The 21,104-nt window shown below is 40.0% G+C and overlaps 1 protein-coding gene across 2 annotated transcripts in view; it reads right to left on the reverse strand.

Moving 5' to 3' along the window:
* The window catches only part of LOC134540243 (CREB-regulated transcription coactivator 1-like), a 100,097-nt gene extending 93,131 nt beyond the window's left edge, over positions 1-6,966 (reverse strand). For both annotated transcript variants that reach the window (XM_063382865.1, XM_063382864.1), the window contains exon 1: positions 6,812-6,966. In XM_063382865.1, coding sequence (XP_063238935.1) covers positions 6,812-6,925 — 114 coding nt within the window. In that variant the 5' untranslated portion in view covers positions 6,926-6,966. The remainder of the gene's footprint in view (positions 1-6,811) is intronic.
* Between the last annotated feature and the right edge of the window lie 14,138 nt (positions 6,967-21,104).

Raw genomic sequence — 21,104 nt, forward strand, 5'->3', positions numbered from 1 at the left:
CTCCACGCGCGACGCAGGGCCCGCTAGACAAGCGACAAGCACCGCCGGGACTACCAGCATGAACTGCGAGCAGCTCTACTTGTCACGCTCGCCCAACACAGCGAGCTCAGGACGAACCACGTCGCTCGAAGCCACAGGGACGATACCCAGAACTAACATGCTGGTACACGCAGATGTCAGTGTTGACTCCATGACAGCCGGGCTGCTGATTTCTAAGTTGGTTTTCAGTCTGAAGCAGACCAGACGATCAGTTTGAGTTGTCCGCTAAATAGTTCCAGGAGAAGATGGAGAATAGTGGTGGCAGCTGACAGGTTCAGGGTCAAATATTTAAGTTAACGCTCTGCCTTACTCGCAATGTTATTTCATTTTCTTGACATTACTTATTGTCTTGTCATTTTATGTTTTGTTTTAAATTTTTTTATTCACCGGATATTTAACTGTTATCTAACATTGGTAAAAAGCCAAGTAACTGTTCATAATTAATTGTGCTCACTTTTGTAGTATAGTACAGCTCTCAAATATCTGTTGATAAACTTTGCAACCAAACAACATGCAGAAGAACTATCCTAATAAAGCAAAAAAACTATCGCTTAAAGAGTAGACTAATCATGAGACTGTATGTACAATTCGCAACGAACTTTGTTCTATACCAATTTATCGAAAAGTTGATAGTTTAGACGCAATGGCTGGAGCAAATAAAAAATTAGCTGTGAGGTGGCAGAAATATTTAGATTAGAAATACTCTCAACTAAGGGCTGCTATGTGAATTCCTATTATTTTACTGAAATGTGTTCAAACATGCTTCCTTACATCTGTGTGTTCTCCAAAGTGGTACAGACCACTCAAAACTGTTTAAACAGTTCTCGTTACGTAACTGATATTGGAGCTTAACTGACTTCAGAAAAAGTACAATATTAGAGCAGAGAGAATGCCTATTCTTTACCCAAGACTAAAGATAAAAAATTACTGGACTGTCACTTTCATAAGCAATATATACAACACCTTTGTATGTACTTGCAACAGAAGTGTATCTTTTCTTCTCGTTATACAACACCGTAAGATTATTTCAGTCTGGATAGTTAAGGACTAATCTTTGTGTGAGACTTTTTTTATGCTCCTTAGCTGATTTCACAATAGGCTGGCAAGAAATTTCACGAGCCTTAGCCAATCAACCATTAGCCGGCTGTTGCCATCAGATGCTGTCAAGCATTGGAGAAAATGCTAGCCGTGGTTTTGTCAAGTCTGGCGCCGATGATCACGACTGTAGCATGTCTCGTTGCATTAGATTGCAGAGTGCATTTCAAATAGGCATTTACTCTATTTGCAGTGCTATTAGCACTGTCCTTATTTCCATATGCTCTGTTTCCAGATATATACCAAGAGCAAAATATTATTTACAAAACTTTTAATTGTAATAAAAAACATTTTAAGTGTACTTAAGAAATTTTATTTTCAAAAGGAAATTTTGGAATGATACTTTTGGAGATGCATTTTCTTGTTGTATTTTGTTAAGGGTATCATCTGATAATATTCAAATCTTACTTCTAAGGAAATGTAGCTAAAAGAAATTATCCTGGTTTCTACAAAACATTTTTCACAATTTTTTATAATCACTTAAAATTTTGGCTCTGATTGACCATAGGGCATAATTAATTGGATTCCTTGTTATTTATGGTTACAACTGTCTGCTGCAAATAGTTTCGCCTTTGAAATAATAACTGTTGGTTAGAACTAACACAATTTATCCTTCAGAATGTATACAACTATAATAATACCATCAACAATTATCTCAAAAAAATGAACAAATAGTAAAATTATAAATCTACTAAAATGCTCGACATGTTTTTAGCTCAGGACTTCCATAGTTTACTGAAAAAGCAACGGATTTGAACTGCGGCGGAATTGCAGCGTCACACATGGAAGAAGTTAGTTTCTTGTTTCCCCACGAACAAGTCAGAAACAGTTGCTGTATTTGGTCATGCTGTTAAATGGTTGTACGTTCGATTTTTCAATTCTTTGGCAACTTACAATTATTGTGCAGATTTTAGTGAGTTATGTCTACGGTGCAGCAACTGAGTGCAATAGTAGGTATTAAGCGCAATAAACATTTTCAAAGATATTTGTTTATACATTTTGGGAATGTTTTCGACTGTGATATATTACGTCATTGTGAAAGACAAACGGTGGCGAGGCCTCGAAAATAACGACGGCCCTCAGTAATAAAATAAACATGGATGGGTGCCGTCAAGTTCTGCATAACTGCCAACTGTCAGAAAACACGAGAGCTCGGCGAAGTGGCGACCTGTCATAAGACTGCTATTCTGGTCGCACCACCTCAGCCGCCATTTGCATGCGGGAAGCCGTTCCAGAAATTCGTTCAGCGATTATCGCAGTGTACAACGTTATCTGCATCACCACTGAAGAGGGTGTACGGTTTCTTCAATGCAGTCCCGTGCAAGTGAATCACTTGATTTGCAATTTTGTCTGCAAGTTTTGATTTCGCTGTGAAGAGTACTTTCGTCAAACAATATTTTGTATATTATTTAAAGCATTGCCAAGGCTTTATCAAGAGAAACTTTGAAATTAATTGTCTCTATTTGGCAAAAATACAAATAATGTAAATTATTTAACGTGTATGTATTTACTAAGCAGCTGCTTTTATATTTATATATGTATATTTATGATGGGTTAAATGTATCTTTTTACTGTATAGTTCAAGTGACTGTAGGCCCTACATGCCCGTGATATCTCCAGAAACTGTGAAATGTTTTAAGATATCAGGGATGTAAAGTCACAGGTGAGTTCTCTATGGTACCTACATAACTAATGAGTTAGTTCACTCTTATTTTGTTTTAGCAAGGAATGGCTCATTGTTAGAAGCAATTTTGTGTTTGTTTGGATTTTTTAATGAAATAATTTTAATAAGATTTATTCTCACAGCCCATTTATAAATTTCATCCCTTCACTCCTGTATTTGTTTCGGTTAAAATCTGTCAACATGTTAAAGCAAAACACAAACTCGCTCCAACGGCTAGGGAGCAGAGAAGCTAGCAGTTCCGGAAAGAAAACATTGCGATGAGTTTTTGTGAGACCTGGATTGCTCCTGGCTTAGGGGTGAGTTTGCCGTGCCTCTCTAGGAGGGGTAGCAACACAACGTTCTATAAACATAACTATAGGTTCCAAATAAATGTAAAATATAGGCACAAAAACAATATTTAAAGTGGTTAAATGCTGAAAAAACATTTAAACAAATAGTAGGTACCCTAGCAAAAAATGTGAATACCAGTAAAACCATACTTAAATGGCTTTTCTAAGTAAAATAAATATAAATCATGATTAATTACCAGAATATTCATGTCAATGAAATACAAATATAAAACTAGGCCACCATGATCTTGAAACTAAATAATAATAATAATTATTATTATTATTATTATTATAAAATTAAAATAAAAAAAATTATATAACAAGAATCTCTGCAAGTTGGGGTGGGCAGAAGCCTGAAATACTACAACGTAAGTAAGTACTACATTAGCGCCATATTAGCTCTGTTTATGTTTTTGTTTTGGTAGTAGTAGTGTTAAGGTTGGTAATTTTATACTATGGACACATTTTTATACGTTGTTTCACAGATGTGTACATGAATGCATCTATAAAGAAATGTTTAATTTGTGTGTTAAAATTAATTTAAAACAGCAAAATGTTTTGTGTTCCTGCAGATTTGCATGTTTGTATTTTAAGAAGTATTTTGACCTCAGGCGAGTGCAGAACTGTTTGGGACGGAGGCAAGAACAACTGTCAAACTGAATTTGTTGTTCACGTAGAATCTGAATTGTTGACGGCTAAGTGAAAGCATTAATCATCTGGGGGCAGAATTTTATGGTAGTTTTTAGAGGTTTTGTTTGTTTAGCAGCAGTGTATTTTCTGGTGTAAGCATGGCCGGTGTATCAGGGAGTGTTTGAATGGTTGGCGATTTCCTCATTACATTGGGTACCGCGCAGAATTCATATTTTGTTGAAGGTTCCAGACGATTGCGAATTTTATCTTTTTCTGCTCTCAGCGAAGAAGATGTCTGCACCTCCGACAAAGGCGAGTGTTTGACACTTGTTGGCGTTTTCTTATATGCAATACACAGATCCTGAACATTTCAACCTAACTGCATGATCCCGTGGTACATGATGCTTGCTGTTTTAATTTACTGAATCAAAAATTTTGAGCAACTAATCTTGATGGCATTATACTATAGGAAACATGAAAGTGGAAAACTTTAAAGTGAAAAATTATGTGTTTTGTTTTAACAAGTTGAAAATAAGTAAATACTGATGTATAATTATTAACCTTTGCTATGATATTTTTGTTACAGCAATTTTAATGATTTCCATATCAATACTTTTATACTTTTTTTCATTTTAATGGCTTTTAAAACACAATTTCCATTAACTTAATGGTGCTGCCCACTAGCACGTTTCTCAAAATACGGTACCTACCTAGCAATTTTAAATTGCCGTCTACGGGAAAATAAAGAAAGATCTCTCATACTAAAAATATACCATTTTCAGGATTTAGTTTTTCTATTAAAAAGCTAGCAATCTAGGAAATTACCACTAAGATCCAAATGCACCAATTTCCTGTGGTTAAAAGTACAGTACACTCCCGATTATCCGCGAAATTAATTGGCAGGGCCACCGCGGATAGTGAAAATCGCTGATATACACAAAAGAGCCGAAAATGGGAAACAAAAAATAAACATTAATTTCAAATTAAAAATCTAAACATTTATAGACAGTAAAAGTTACAATTAACAGTAAAAAATTTTAAATGATGCTTAAATTGTAATATTTTACTGAATAATTAACATAAAATACATTTCAGTAATGTAAACATAAAAGTGCTCAACAATACGACTAGAAACAAAGTGTGACAGAGACAAAAATAGCAACGCATGCCAGCCTACTGCGTGAGTTCCGAGAAGGCCTGTTGCATTTTACTGTATACTGCACACAATACACTCGTCAGTAGAGTTCAAATTTCCTCACTTGTAATAAAATACAGGTTTACATATGAGCTGTATTTTTTCGTAGCATGCGCAGATAATCCACACCGCGGATCATCCGCCCGCGGATAATAGGGAGTTTACTGTAAATAATTTCTTATACTAGCAAAAACAAACTAGTCATTTTCTACAACACAGTTTTGCTTCCTATGTTTTACATAATTAAAGTCGTAAGAGTTCCTAAAGATACAATAGTAGCTACTAATAATATTGTGTATTATATTTCCATCTATCACAACTATAGCATAATGATTTTGGGAAACTAGCCAAAAAATGGTTTCATAGTAAAAGAGAGCTGTTGGCATAATATTTGGCAGGAAACCTTCACAAATTTTAATACAGTGAAAGGTCTTTCATAAGGCCTTGTATAGGTCGGCACATTAAATGTAATCCTGAACCAATTGAGACAATCATGTTTGGATTTATTCAAGTGAATTCCAGCTGTTGAGTGAGACCTGCAGGTCGAATTACTGTGCTGTCTGCATTTTAAATACACCCAGAGTTTATTGTTTCTGTCCGTATCGTACAGACATGTATTATGTGATTTGGGTGAGAATTAAATTGTTTTGGAAATATTATTAGAATGTTATCGCTCAAGAATTCATAACTACATGAGAGTTTAGACTGCTGAAAGTGCAAACAAACTTTGCATTTTAATTATGTAATTAATGTTTAAATCATGGAAAAAAATGAAAAAGAAAAAAAAAAGAAAAAAAAAGGTTGAAACTTTTCAAGGGCCTAAAAAATCTACTAGAAACAATTTGTTGAATCAAACTTAAGAAAAAAAATAAACACACCTTCTGCTCTTAAAAGGCCTATCTGTAGAACTATTTCTTACATCTTATTTTGTGTTGAATATGTGTGACATGACTGATAACTTAGTTTGTGAAATAAATAACTACAATAAAAACATAGCTTTTAATTTTAAAAAGTTCACACACATAGGTAATGATCATAATAAGTAACAAAATATCTATGGTCCCTATCTGTTCATTTTAATGACACAAGTATCAAATTTAAATAAGGACTTTTACGTGTAAATTGGAGTCAAATGAAAGTTAATAATCATTATATATAAAAATGAAAATTTGAATAATATAAAATTAACAGAATTAACAAACACAAAACAAGTGAATAGTGTTGAACAATTATTGACATTTGAGGTGCAGATACAGATACATATATAAAATATATATAAATAGTACTTAACACTTTTCAAAAAAAAATATATATAATTAAATACTTAAATAAAAGAATTTTAAATGAACAGCTCTTGCTCCTAATATATAATAATATTATGCAGTCCTGAGCAATTACATAACTTTATTTCACTAAACACTAATTTTTAAAAGATATATTATATTATTTATAACCCAGTCCTAAACAACGTTTTGAAAATATTAAAAATTAGTTCAAGGAAAATACGCAGCTACGTAGATACGCACGGTTTTTGTTTATTTTTTTTACGTCACAAGTTCCGAATCTATAAAGAGAATAAATTTGACAAAATGCATAAAAACTACTTGCGCACATCAACTAACATGGTTCGGCGACATGTGCATGTATTCAGCTTACATGAAGACAGAGCTTTATAAGCATGACTTGCAAGCATAACCTTAAAGGTTTTTAAAAACAAACAGTGAGTGCAGTAATCAAAACATCTTCGGTGCCATTCGTTCGCCAGACACTTGTTTACGTTTGAAAAGAGAGACGCAGACGGCTTTGCGACGAAGCAAAACCGTGCATTTTCCCACTTACTTTACTGGTTGCATCTGAGACTTCTCGCATAATCTGGTTGAAGGCAGCGGTTTCTTCGGCTTGTTTTTGATTGTGTAATGCAATTTTCTCGCTAAACTTTCGTGGATTCGCCATGATGGCTGCTTGTCTTGTTTTCGACTACCCAAGGCAATACAAATACAACTCCGCATAGGCTGCTGTACCCATAGCTGTGCGGGCAACCTTCACCGACAACTTTACAAACAGTAAACATTTTTTACATAGGACTTTTTTATTCAAAATTAACTACACTATTGTAATAAATCACATCGCGTATCGAGTTTACGTCGAAGCTTTAAAATGCATATTATCAAAAAAAACGTATTTTTTGTATTTATAAAGTTTTATATTACGAACACATTCAACTTATTACTTTATTTTAATTTTCGTATTAAAATTCAGTTTGACATGTTAAACATAACATTTGTTAAAAAAAATACCTCAAAGTCTTATTTTTTTTCTAAATTAAATATGTTTGATTCAGTGCACACCTTTATATCACAAACACATCATAGTCCTTTCTTTATTTAAAAAATTTAAAATGCGACTGCATACGCAAAAAGGATCAACCACCCAAATATATATCGAAATTTAGTAGTAGGTAGGTACCAAACTACCCTTTTACAACCTTTAATATTACAATAAAAACTAATTGTGTATAAAATTAGATGTGCTACAATTCTTAATTACAAATACCTACTTAGAAATGTTAAAATACTGCACACAAAGTAGGACATTATTTGTCTATATTATAACACATAATACTCAGACGCCACTGAAACTTTCGGACTCCGCTAGCGTTCTCTCTGCTCTCTGTTCTCCACACCCACCTTCGGAGTTGCTGATTCTGCAAATTAAAGAGCTAAGTTTCCAGACAGCTCAACAAGTAGGTGAGGTGCACTTTATCTGGATCCCTGGTCATATTGGATTAGCTGGTAATGAATTAGTGGACAAGATAGCCAATTTAGCTATTACCTAAGGCATCCCTATACCACCCAATTCGTATCAGATTTTATTGCTGCTGGTGAAACGGCATTTCCACGACATGATTATGCTCCATTGGAATACCTATGCTGATACTCACAATACAATCTATACTACTTTATGCCAGAATAAATATAATATTCACAAAATGCATGCTGTTTCCCGTACTCAGCATCAAGAGGTCTTCTCCTTCCGCCTACGCTCCGAACATCTCCTCACACTGGAGCATCTATTTCATTTGGGCATGGGGACTACCCCTCAGTGTATCTGTGGTGCCACAATAGCTAATGTTCGCCACCTTTTGCTTGAATGCCCACGACTGGGCGGCCGCGATGCGTTGTATCGTAAGTTTAAGGATCTCCACCTACCGTTTCCTTTACAGTATCCCAACTTGGTTTATAACTCCCCGTCGAGTATTTTTGATGTAATAACCGACTTCTTTGTCTCCAATGGGATTATGATTTGACCTACTTACTTAGTAGTTTACCTAGGTGACTGGCTCCTGCATCTTCCTGACTTCCCATGCTCCATGGCCTCACCCGTCCTTGGTAGATGGGCCTCTACCATGTAGAACATTGCAATCTCCCTTTTCCATAGTTCCCTACTTACAGATTAGAGACATCATTGCACTATGGCTATGGGCTGCGAGCTGAAGGCCACCAACGGAAATAAAAATATTTTTCTATATATATATATATATATATATATATATATATATATATATATATATATATATATATATAGTAGTATAGGATAGCCGGTCCGAAAACATGGCGCTGGCGCGTGGATTGTGATTGTCGGTCCGCCATATTGGATTGTGACGTCACGGCGGCCATCTTGGATGGTTGTGACCTTGACCTTTGACCTTGACCTTGACCCCGGCGGCCATTTTGGATCCGCCATCTTGGATCCGCCATTTTGGATGACGTAATTGTTTTCTCGAAAATTCCGCCATTTTGTTTTCCGCCATATTGGATGATGACGTCACCGTTGCAATTTCCGTTACGTCCGCCATCTTTAACTTTTTTATTTATTATCCGATTTTAACGGAATTTTTTTTTAAAAATTATAAAAAAAATTCAATTAACAAAATTTTAATAAAAAATATTTAAAAATTGAACTTTTTAGACACGGAGTTCGGAGTCCTCGGTTCGAACCCGACGAGGTCAAAAAAAAAATTAAAAATGGCGACAGGCTCCTTCCTCAATGGTGGGTGCTGGCAGACTGACCCCCACCACTGGTACCAATGCATATACGAACTTACACCCCCCCCCTCCACCCCCCACCCCTCCCTTCCTAAAAAAATTATTTTTTTCACATACGACGACCAACCCCTCCCCTTTTTTAATTTATTATTATTTTTCACCGTAATAACCACCCTCCTCCACCACTCCCTCCCTCACTTTACCGTCATTCGCACCCCTACCCTCCTCCTCACCCCTATTCTACCTTTCAAAGTATAAATACCGGCCGCAGGACCCGGGAGCCTTCAGTTTTTTGCCTCAGTTCCTCCTCCGCTACCGAGTACCTACTTCGTTCCGCGGAGACGTCCGTCGACGCCGAGTACTTACTTCGTGTCGCGGAGACTGATGTTTAATTTTTTTTCACGTAATAAAATAATCATGGTTTCGCTTGCTGAAATGCGTGATTTCATCGGTGAACTAATCACAGGATATGAAGGGATGTCGTTCGATCAAATTCGACAGTCACTAACTGCTACCATCATAAGTACCCTCGAAGCATTTCCCGGATGCGAGGAATTCATCCTGTACCTACACCACCGCATCCTGTGTACGGTGGAGGCGGCCATAGAGCTACAGCAGCAGCAGCAGCAGCAGCAAGACGCACAAGACTCCGGCATCGAAGAGTGAGGTGCCATCGTCGCGGCATCCTCGTAACAACATGTCGACGTCGGGTGACAGCGTCGTCGAGGGCCATCGTCAGAGCCCATCGATGTCGCCATCGTCCGACACGTTTTGGACATCTTTCGCAGAGGGGCCGTGGCAGCCGCACGTCCCAAACGAGGACGTCTCAGCCGTCGTGACGCGACAGCTGCCCCGGAGATCGTCAACGTGGTTCGCCCAGAGGACATCTTCTATCAGGTACCCAGACTTTGTCGACCACGTCGACCACGTCGACGACGACGACGACGACGATGACGAAGATGTCACCACGTGGTTCTGGGACCTCTGTCCGGACCCACGCCCTCACGAGACTGAAAAGTGTGCCTTGTTCGACAGCAGACAAGAAAACTATTCTTTCGTACGATCAGGACAGCAGTGTGTTCAATATCAAGTGTTTTATTACGGTTCCACTACCGACGTGTTCGCCACGAACATTACGTACTTTGAATCGTGTCGCGACGACATGCACTTTAGGCTTAAATGGGATTCCAAGGATCCCTTCGGTACTGTGAAACCTATAATTGCATATGACTGTACGAACCCAAATTGTGTAATCAAACTATGCCATCCGCAAGCGTATTTTCCGTGTTCGATTGATGAACTAAAGACATCGAAAATCGGTAATCGTAAATATCGATACAGTGAACAGTGCGGTGGACTAAAACATTGTAGGTACATGTACCACGATGATTTAGGATATTGTTCAAAGTTTGAGACACCTTGCTGTCGTGAACTGTGTCCCGTGGCCAGATCAAAACTATTGTGTGACGCTAACTTTAACGCGGCAATGCATATTCATAGACAATGCAAAATTCAACCGTCATATACTTTATAAATATTATTATTTTGAAGTTGTATATTTTATGCAGTGAATCTTTTTAATCAAAACGTGAACGAAGAAAAAAAAATTGTCATGTTCTTACAATTATTTGTTTTTTTGCACCTTTGTAAAAAAACTTTGTAATCAAGAAATATTTTTTTAAAAATGTATATCTACAAAACTAAATTAAAATTCTTATAATGTTTTTGTTGTTAAAGTATGTATTAAAAAAACTTGTTAAACAAATGAATATAAAAAAAAATCTACGTCTAAACGGCACGAAGAAGGTACTTGGTAGGGGGGAGGGGGAACTGGGACAAAAACTAATGTGTGAGCGATGTATATATATGTATGTACGAAACGCAGAGAAAATAAAATGGAAAAAAAAATTTTAATGTTTGTGTTTTATCGTATTAATAAATCCTCCCAAGTCACTATACACACATTGTTTTTAAAAACAAAAAATTATCTCTTCATGTTTATACTTGAAAAAAAATTATACATATTTATACTTGGAAAAAAAAATTAATTCTTTTCAGCTTTATACTTGGAAAAAAAAATATTCATCTTTATACTTGTAAAAAAAATTATACATATTTATACTTGTAAAAAAAAATTATACATCTTTATACTTGTAAAAAAAATAATTCTTTATGACTCTATACGTGTAAAAGAAAAATAAAATTCTTTATACTTGGAATAAATAATAAAAGTTATTCTTTATAAAATAATTTTTGTAATACATTGTTAGCACGTGGCGACCAGCACACGAGTCCTTGAAGAGGACGTTAGGTCTCTGCACCCAGCGTCGGGTCCCACGCTCCGGCGAGCCACATGGAGGGGGAAGATGCACCAGCATGGTCCAGGGGAGAGAGGAGGGAAATTTTTGCAAACTAAGATCTTCACCACCTCCACCCCGCCTCCACCGCCGCGGCCAGGGGACGCTAGGCCCCCACCACCGCCGCGGGCGCTGTGGAGGGGGTAAAAGTCGCCTCACTGCACCGGCGACCGCGTAACAGAGCAGCCGCGCTTCTCGCACGCTCCCCGCATGACGCATATATACACGTACAGAAATAAAAAAAAATACAATTTATTACATACAAAGATTTATTTACACACAAAATATGTTTTACACACACAAGTATTTACACAAACTCATTGTTTTAAAATATCCTTTTCATCAATCCACGAGTCAAACTCTGGTCCATGATGCAACCATCGTATTAAGGCCTTACCCTTCTTACGCCGTAACACTTTTTCAACGAGAAAAGTATCTGGAAATTTAGTTTTCATAATCTCTTCTCCATAAAACGCCCCTGTTATACGTTTTCCTTTCAGATCCTCGAGAAAATAAGTACGCGGATACGTATTTTTTATTCTACATACACGAAATAGTTCACCAGTCCAATTCCCCTTGTAAGGTCTGTGAAAAATTCCGCGATTTTTCGAAATCCGCACAATGTCGCCGATATTCGCTTTTTTCTTTCGTGAATCAAGTATATTCGTCTTGGAGTACACAGTTCGAAGCAGTCGATTATCCTTTACGTCCTTCGGCTTGAGTTTCGTTGTAGAATGCACAGTAGAATTGTATTCTCGCACGAGTTTAGGAAGTAAACTCAGCCACTTGTAATTACCGTTCGCTGTAAAATTCCTATACAGTTTATTCTTCATCGTACGAATCACACGTTCTGCCATTGACGCTTTGACACCGCTAAACGTAGAATAATGCGTAATGTCAAACTTTTTCATCAATGCCTTGAATGATGCATTGTAGAATTCTTTCCCGTCGTCAGTCTGCAGTAACGAAGGTCTTCGTTTATGTTTCAAAATATCCGCCATGGCACTCGTAACTTCCACAGCGGTTTTCCGTTTTAAGGGTCTAGCCCACAGGAACTTTGAATAAGTGTCTATGACTATGAGAATGTACCTGTAGCCCTTGTTCACACGCGAATACTCAATCATCTCGATCAGGTCAGACTGCCAATTGTCGTCTAATCCTTTGATTTTTATTTTTCGTCGCGGATAATTACGTCTTGCGGGTTTATGCAACTCGCCCGCAATGGCAAACTTTGACATGATCACTATTCAATATAACCTGCTTCCCGTAATTCTTCAAGTATGGAAGTGATTTCGTTGCTGTGCGAATTATTTCCCACGCTCTGAGATGCCTGTAGCAGTCTAAGACGATCAACTATTTCATTGGGGTCGTCATAATATACATAGTCCAATTTTCTACCAGTGTCGAGTTTATAAATTCCGGCCCCTTCGATGTCTAAGAAAAGACTAGCTATCAAAGGATATTTCTCATGTTCATAATCTTTGAATCGACCTGTTTTCGGGTCATTTTTCGCGTAAACGGCGTTGGAAGCATCTAGCAATCTTCTATATTTTCGCAAATCCACCTCTGAATATCGCCGCGGTTTTTTACGAAACAAAAGTTCGCATAATCCGCGAGTAAGTTTTATCACCTCTTTGCCACATTCAATATTATCGCCGGACACGAAATGTACTTCCTTCGAACCAAGGACCCATTTACTACCTCGTTTATGCACGCCATACGTCGCATCGCTGTTTCGAGGCACAGAGGAGGCCAGGTACTCGCTAGCGAGAGGACCGACTTCGAATCCTTTTTTATTTCGCGGTTTCTTCCTAAGAGTTCGCCCGACACGAACTTCGTCTTCGCTAGTAGATACGTTGGAATCGTCTGTTAATTGTGGACTTCGCTTTCGTTTGCCCGCGGACGTAGTTGACGGCTCCTCTTTTACCTCGATTTTAGTCGGTTTCTCGTTTTCGACGCTCCCTCGCTTGGCTATGAAGCTATCCAGACGGGCACTCAAGGGCTTCAATTTTTCCTCTCTTCGAACCTCGTCGCTTAATCTGTGTTGCTTGGCGAGCAAGTACTTTGTTCGTATGGCCTCGATGACTTCGTGCAGTTGCTTAGCCAAATCGGTGTTAACATCCATACTGTTTATCTCGAAGCACCTTTAGACACCAGACGTGAATTAAGTTTTGACAGAAGCGACTTTAGGTCGTCGCGTCTTTGTGCATTCGAAACTTCGATCATGTCGCGAATTCGAGAATCCGAAGCTTCCACGCGCTGGTCTATGGCTACGAGGTACACTATTATTTCATCTTTTGCGCGTTTTATTTCTTGGCCAAGTAGCGAAATGTATTTACGTATTTCATCATCGTGTTTCACGGTGCATAGTTCGGTACGCAGAGCTCGACTGCTACGTCCAAATTTCGAAATGCTATGATTCATGTTTGACGATAAACTGATCGAAACCCTGTCTGTACCTGCCCTTATATAGAGGCCAGTCCTTTACAATGACTAGAAATCCGTGTTCTTCTTTCCAACACAAGGAACACATGTCCTTAAATTCCTGAAACGACATGTCGGTGTTTACGTGATCGTCGTAAGCGTGGCGTAAATTAAGTTCGTCCATGCGAAACAAAACTATGACATTCGCATTATCACGCAGCAAATGTTTGGGTATTCTACCGTACGTCTGACACAGGTATACGCAGTCTACCTTGGCGTGTCTGCCCATGGAAAAGTACTCTTGTATTATGCCTTGTTTCTCACAAGCCACATCATCGAACACAAACACGGAATTAGGCTTTGCCTCGTCGGTAGACACCACATCGGTATTATCGCTAAAAGGAAAATACTCCAGACCATCCACCGAGCGTAGAACAGTGGCCAAGCGCTGGTACTTTGGCTGTTGCAACGACTTGGAATACAAGTAAACGTTCTCGAACCGAAGACTGTTTGGCTCCTCCAGTAAACTCAGTAAAACACACGTCTTGCCACAGTTTGACGGTCCTGCTATGATGCAACGTACGGTGGACGGTAATAATATACCATGTCGCGATTCACGACCGACAGTTTCATCGTCTTGCGTAATGCACACTGGCAAACAAACATCTTGCTTGACGACCTGCATCGTACTGACGTAAATCCTATAAGAGCAATCGTATATATTGATTTTAGGTCAGTTGCATGTAATGTCTCGAAGAGGCAGGAACAAACAACACATTGGCGCGGGACTCGTAAACTCGCTGATAAACAACCTACCATTCGAGCTACACATTCCCGGCTACAGATTTTGCGGCCCCGGCACGAAACTAGCGAAAAGGTTAGCTCGCGGTGACGTGGGCATTAATTCTCTGGACGAAAAGTGCAAGCAGCACGATATCGCATATTCATTAAGCAAGGATCTGGAATCTAGGCACAGAGCAGATCAGATATTGGCACAGGAAGCCGAAGATATAAGCAAATCGCCTGCCGCGGGACTAGGAGAGAAAATCGCAGCGTGGGGCGTATCTAAAATCATGAAGGCAAAGACGAAATTAGGAATGGGTGCTCGTCACCGGACCAGGTCTCGCAAGACCAAGAAGCGCAAGATACAAAGATCCAATAAGAAAAAGGGCGGGTTTTTACCGCTGCTGGTGCCTGCGATAGGTGCACTAGGCGGGATCGCAGCAGCCGCGGCAAATATCGCTAGAGCGGCCAACACTAGCAAGAACCAGCGAAAGCAGTTGGAGGAAGCACGTAGACATAATTCAAGCATGGAAGCCATTGCCATCGGTAAAAAAAAAACGGCGCAGGACTGTACCTACGACCTCACAAGGCAGGCCGAGGCATGAAAAAGAAACGTGTAAAGAGAAAATCCTAAGTTCCCTGCCGAAACGACCGCTCACCAACGTAGATTTAATAAAGTACGCTCGAAAACTTAAAATACCAAATTTCCGTGGCGTGTTTATGCGAGACACTTTGCCCAGCAAGCCAAAGACACGTGAGTGCGCCATAATTAATTTAGACACGTCGGCGGGTCGCGGCACGCACTGGGTGGCCTATGTAAAGACGGGAAAAAAAGCAACTTACTACGACAGTTTCGGTAATCTACGCCCTCCGCCCGAACTTAGGCGGTACCTGGGTCGGACCACTACGATGTTTTACAATTACGAAACGGAACAGAGGCCTAATCAAACAAACTGTGGTCACTTGTGCTTGAGATTTCTGGCCAAATAGGAAGTATGAAAAAACAAGTATATTTTTTCTTATATAAAATAAACGTACAGTAGCGAAAAACAATCAGTCATGTCCGTAACACTCATATTGACAGGTCGTAGCTCGCAGCTACGAGCCACATTCTACCCGCCTCTGGATTTAGTCGGGGAATGGTGTATCGGACTCGTAGATTTTCAAACTTATAATGCCATACCTAATATCGACGAGGAAAACTGCAAAATGTGCTTCTTGAAAAGTGATGGAACAACAGCTCAGGAAGTTGTCATACCTACCGGCGCATACGAGTTGAGCGATATTACAAATTACATCAAGCAAGCCCTGTCTCCAAACACAATTTTCGAATTGCGAGATAATCCAAACACGCTACAGTGCGAACTTTACTGCAGTGAAAATGTCGACTTTACGAAACCTGGCACCATAGGTACCATGCTCGGATTCGAACCGAAAATATACGCAGCCAAGACCTTGCACGTCTCCACGCGACCTGTAAATATCATGTCGACAAATGTAATACGCATAAACTGTAATTTGGCAAGTGGAACGTACCTCGACGGAAAACTAAACAACATGGTACACGAGTTTTCGCCGACGGTTTCGCCCGGATATAAACTGGTCGAAGTACCGCAAAGTATCATTTACGCCCCTGTGCTCGCCAAAACAGTACACGAAGTGGTAGTGGACATTGTCGATCAAAACGATAAACTAGTAAATTTTAGAAACGAAGAAATTACACTACGTTTACACTTGAAGCGATGGGACTGATATTCAAGACCTATAAATCAAATAAGCGACACGAACCCAGGACCAGTCTGTTGCGAGGCCGCGGCGCGTTAACACCTCTTAACGTTAAGTATCTCCGCAGTTTAGGCTACAAAGTTCACAAGCATGGAAGATTATTTAAACGTGTCAGAAAAAGCTCAGTTTAGCGACGATGTAAATAAATTTGAATATCACTGCTACGCACCCTACCTCCAAGGGCCGTACATGCCCGGTAGGGAAATACGCATCCCGGTACAGAAACAAGACGTTTATACTCTACCCTGCCAATCGTTTATTCGTATAAGAGGCACGCTGACAAAGGCGGACGGAACACATCCCACAACTGCATATTTCGGTCGAAACGGAATATTACATTTATTCGAACGAGTTATTTTCGAATTGAATAATATTGCGATCGATGAATCGTGGGACTTGGGCATTACCGCCACGATGAAAAATTACCTGTCTCTGACACCGAACGACCTGAGCGCGACCAAAATCGCAGGGTTTGGAATGGAACCCGATTTCAAAATTCCCATCTACGAATCTGGAAAATTTGAAGTCAGCATACCGCTTTCGATGCTTCTCGGCTTCGCGGAGGATTACAAGAAAATATTGATTCAAGCCCGCCAAGAACTCGTGTTAATTCTAGCGACAACGCACCTGAATGCCGTCGTGGGAGCACCCGGAAACGACCCCCAGCCGGTCGCAGTCACCGTCACGAGCACCGAGTGGTTTGTTCCGCACATAACCGTCAGCACGAAAGAAAGAGTCAGACTTTTAAGTTACGTCAAAAAAGACAAGACGGTCGAAATTGCGTTCAGGAGCTGGAATCTCGTAACGTGCCCCTTACTGACCCAGAATAGACGCAATCACTGGGTCGTCAAGACGTCGAGCAGTACGGAAAAACCTAGATATATAATATTAGCTTTGCAGACAGACAGACAAATGAACCTCAAGACCGACAGGTCGGTGTTTGACCACTGTTTTATGGAAAATGTAAAATTATTTTTAAACAGCGAAAGTTACCCGTACGTGGACATGAACATTGATTTTGAAAATGGTGGTATTTCCTTGCCGTATAACATGTACACGCAGTTCCAATCTTCGTACCACGGACGAGAATCGCACCCGATTCTGAGTCCAGACACCTATAAAACATTAGCTCCGCTAATCGTATTTGACGTGAGCAAACAAGACGAATCGATTCGCAGTTCTATGATTGATTGTCGATTGGAAATTTCCACGAAAGATGACGTACCGCCACTCACAACGGCGTACTGTCTAATCCTACACGACAGAGTAATTAATTACGACGCGTTTTCAGGTCTCGTGAAAATATTGAACTAGATATAAATACAACTGCATGTATCATCCCATCATCAGTCGGTTTCAGGATGTACTGCAACCTGCAAGGTTTCCAGAGCCAAAATGGGTTCGTGCTCAAGGAAATTGCCGTCACTCACGACGGCCGGACTCGAACCCGCAGCTTCCGACCTCCGTATCCGTGGAAACTACTAGACGAAAAAAGTAAACGGTCGAACGAATGGCTATGTAAATATTATCACGGACTAGAGTGGGACGAAGGAAAAATTCCGTACCACCAAGTCAAAAACACACTTCAAGACTTACTACTGCAAAACGAAATAATCTACGTTGCCGGACCCGAACAGAAGAAATGGCTACGAGAACTGTGTGACGTCGGAGCAGCTGAAAATGTGGATATACAGACCGACTACGGCTGTCCTTCCCTGCGCAAACTCTGTGCAATGTACGAAGCCAAGCATCCAAACGACAAGTTTGAACGTGTCTGTGCCTGTTCAAACTCGCAGCTAATGCAGAAATGGCACGCGCAGCAGTGCGAATAACTTTTTTTTTTTAAATATTGGCAAACCCGATTTTTTTTGTCAAATATTGGCACACCTGAATTTTATTTTTTTTTACTATAAATAGCTCGAAAACCGTGCTCTATCAATCAGTTGACGTTCGGACACGATGACGACGTTTAACCCGGAAACCGAGTACCTGAGTGCGAAACCAGACTACAGCTGTATTGAATACAGTTTCCTGGACGAAGAAGAAAATCTACGCACGTATACGGAAATATGTTACGGTGGAGTACTACATTTCCTAATGGCTCATTCACCACGCAGTCATGAGCCATCCCAACAACAAATAAACTGTTGCGGGGCGGAAAAGTGCGTCGTGTTTAACCTCAGACCAACATCCGTTCTTCCATGCACCAAGGAAGAAATTCTCGGTACAACTCTACACGCATCCGACTGCACGCCAGAAGACTGTAGCGGTATCGACCCCGGCACCCCGGGCTGCAGTGAGCAGACCAAACCCGTGGCTACGAAGCGCAGCGACCTGTCCAAACTCGTCGCTTCGAAGCGCAGCGACCTGTCCAGACCTGAACTCAAGACTAGGACTCGTCGTCGGCCCTCTCCCAGACTCGAACCGGCAACTCGGCGCCGCAGCACCAAGAAACGTGGATTGAGCGTCGATACGTCGCAGATCTACAGTGATAATGCTACGGACTGTTACGAATTTGATTCTGTAAAAACCATTCGTACCGCCCTGTGTTCTGTACTCTCTGCCTTGCTAGATGTTTTGAAGTAATAAAAAATAATGTAAAACTATTGTAATGTGTTTTACTTATTTATTTATCCTTCCGTTTAAAAAAATAATAATGTGGGATTGAAAAGGTAATCGTAAAATTAAATATATATATATTACAGTCAGTTATGTAAATATGAAAGTGATGAAAATAACCTAATCTATAAAGTTTCATAATATATAAATTTTCAATAACTTAATATTTTTTTTTTCCTTTGGAGCAAAGTGAGTATCGTGGTGAATCTTCCAGCTGCCAGGAGCTGAGTGAATCTGATTGGCCAGTGGATATCCCCACCATGCCGTCGGCCCTAGGCGGGGATTGTCAGCCGCCCTCCCGATTCCCGCAACATTCGCTCCGCCCACTTTTCCCCATCCCTTCCCCTGATTGCAAAAAATCGTCCCGACCATGCTGCAGATTTCGCAGGACCTGATTGGCTTGGACCTGTAACCAAGGGGGGAATTTACCTATAAATTGGCGTGTGAGACGTCAGGGGCTTCACTTTTGGTCTTGCCGCCGTCGCCGCATGTTCCCGTTTGAGCTTCGTTGCGACTCCTTCCGCCTCTTCAACTCCAGCAGCTTGGTAAGTACAACTTCTCCGTAAATTTTAACTTTGAAAAATTTTGACGTAAATTTTAACTTTGAAATTTTTTCGTAAATTTTAACTTTGAAATTTTTCGGTACGTTTTTAACTTTGAAATTTTTTCGTAAATTTTAACTTTGAAATTTTTCCGAACGTTTTCAACTTTGAAAATTTTTCCGAACGTTTTCAACTTTGAAATTTTTCCGAACGTTTTCAACTTTGAAAATTTTTCCGAACGTTTTCAACTTTGAAAATTTTTCCGAACGTTTTCAACTTTGAAATTTTCCCGAACGTTTTCAACTTTGAATTTTTTATTTTATTTTAACATTACGGTTTCGCGTGTGTGTACGCCTTCGCTACGTCCTTCACTCAGTCAGCAAGCCTAACAGCTGGCCACTGGGTGAAGGCCGCTGCTGAGCCAGCTAGTACGTGACGTGGTGATAACACCCGAGCGAGCGCGCGCACGGCTGACGCGACACCTGCCGGCTCCCCGGCCAGCCGGCCGGCAGAGAGAGAGTAGAAATAATAATAATAAAGAAGCAAGACGTACGCACGAGGAGTAGTAACCGTCTGTTTTTCCAAAAAATAAGTTTCAGAAATTATTACAATTTCCGTCTCTTAATTTTTCGAGTGTATTTATTCTTTTTTCACGCCCATGATTGGTACTGCCTAGATTACGTGTGCGAGTGGAATTGTTTTAGATGTTACGTCTGCGTTAGGTTCAGTATTAATATTTTACAGTCGTGATTATTACAATTTTTTTGTCTAGTCGAAATTATTAGAGCCATCAGTTGCAGTATATTACATCTTGAAATAATAATATTTTTTTTCCCCGGGCACGAAATGTTAGTTATTATTCATGCATGAACGTCTTAGCTTGCGACAAGATGGATGTCGTGTATACCCGTGTCCTACCGACGGGGGCAGTGCGCGCAGAGCGTGCCCTCCCCCCTCCCTGCTTCTCCCCACCACCCGTGGTGCGCGGAGCGATGTTTCCACCGTGCCGTGCGGCTTACGTCTGGATAGTTACCGCGCACCGCCGCATGGAGCGCTCAAGTCGGCCTGCCTGCCCCCTCGCCTGGCCCAAAAAAAAAAAAATAACAGATGCATGCGCACTTGCTATCATAATCAAATAGAAAAAAAATATTTTGTTTCATAAAAAAAAATAGAATTTTTTTTATATTTAATAAAATACAGAATATCTAATCACAACTAAATACAAAAATATACCCAAAAAAAAAAAAAACGAGTAAATTACTATTGTAGTACATTTCGTAAAAAAAAAAAAAATATTGTATGTGTGTTGCAGGTATTCAGTGCTTCTCCTTGCGTCGAGCTACTCCCCAGTGTGATCCGCTTGGAGAACGCCTGTCTGCCCTCTGGAGTCCTGCACCGTTCCTCTTCGATTCCGGTCAGTACATAAAACATAATATTTTGACGTCAGTGTCTTTGCGCCATCTTGAAAAAAAAAAAATTTTGAGTGCTAAGCCAGGTGGTCTCTTTTCTGTGTTACAGGTTCCTGTGTGCTGTACGGCGTTCCAGCCCTCCTCGTTGTGCGTGCGTGCAGTACACA

Source organism: Bacillus rossius, chromosome 16 (genome assembly GCF_032445375.1).
Source record: "Bacillus rossius redtenbacheri isolate Brsri chromosome 16, Brsri_v3, whole genome shotgun sequence".
In the NCBI taxonomy this organism is placed as follows: domain Eukaryota; kingdom Metazoa; phylum Arthropoda; class Insecta; order Phasmatodea; family Bacillidae; genus Bacillus; species Bacillus rossius.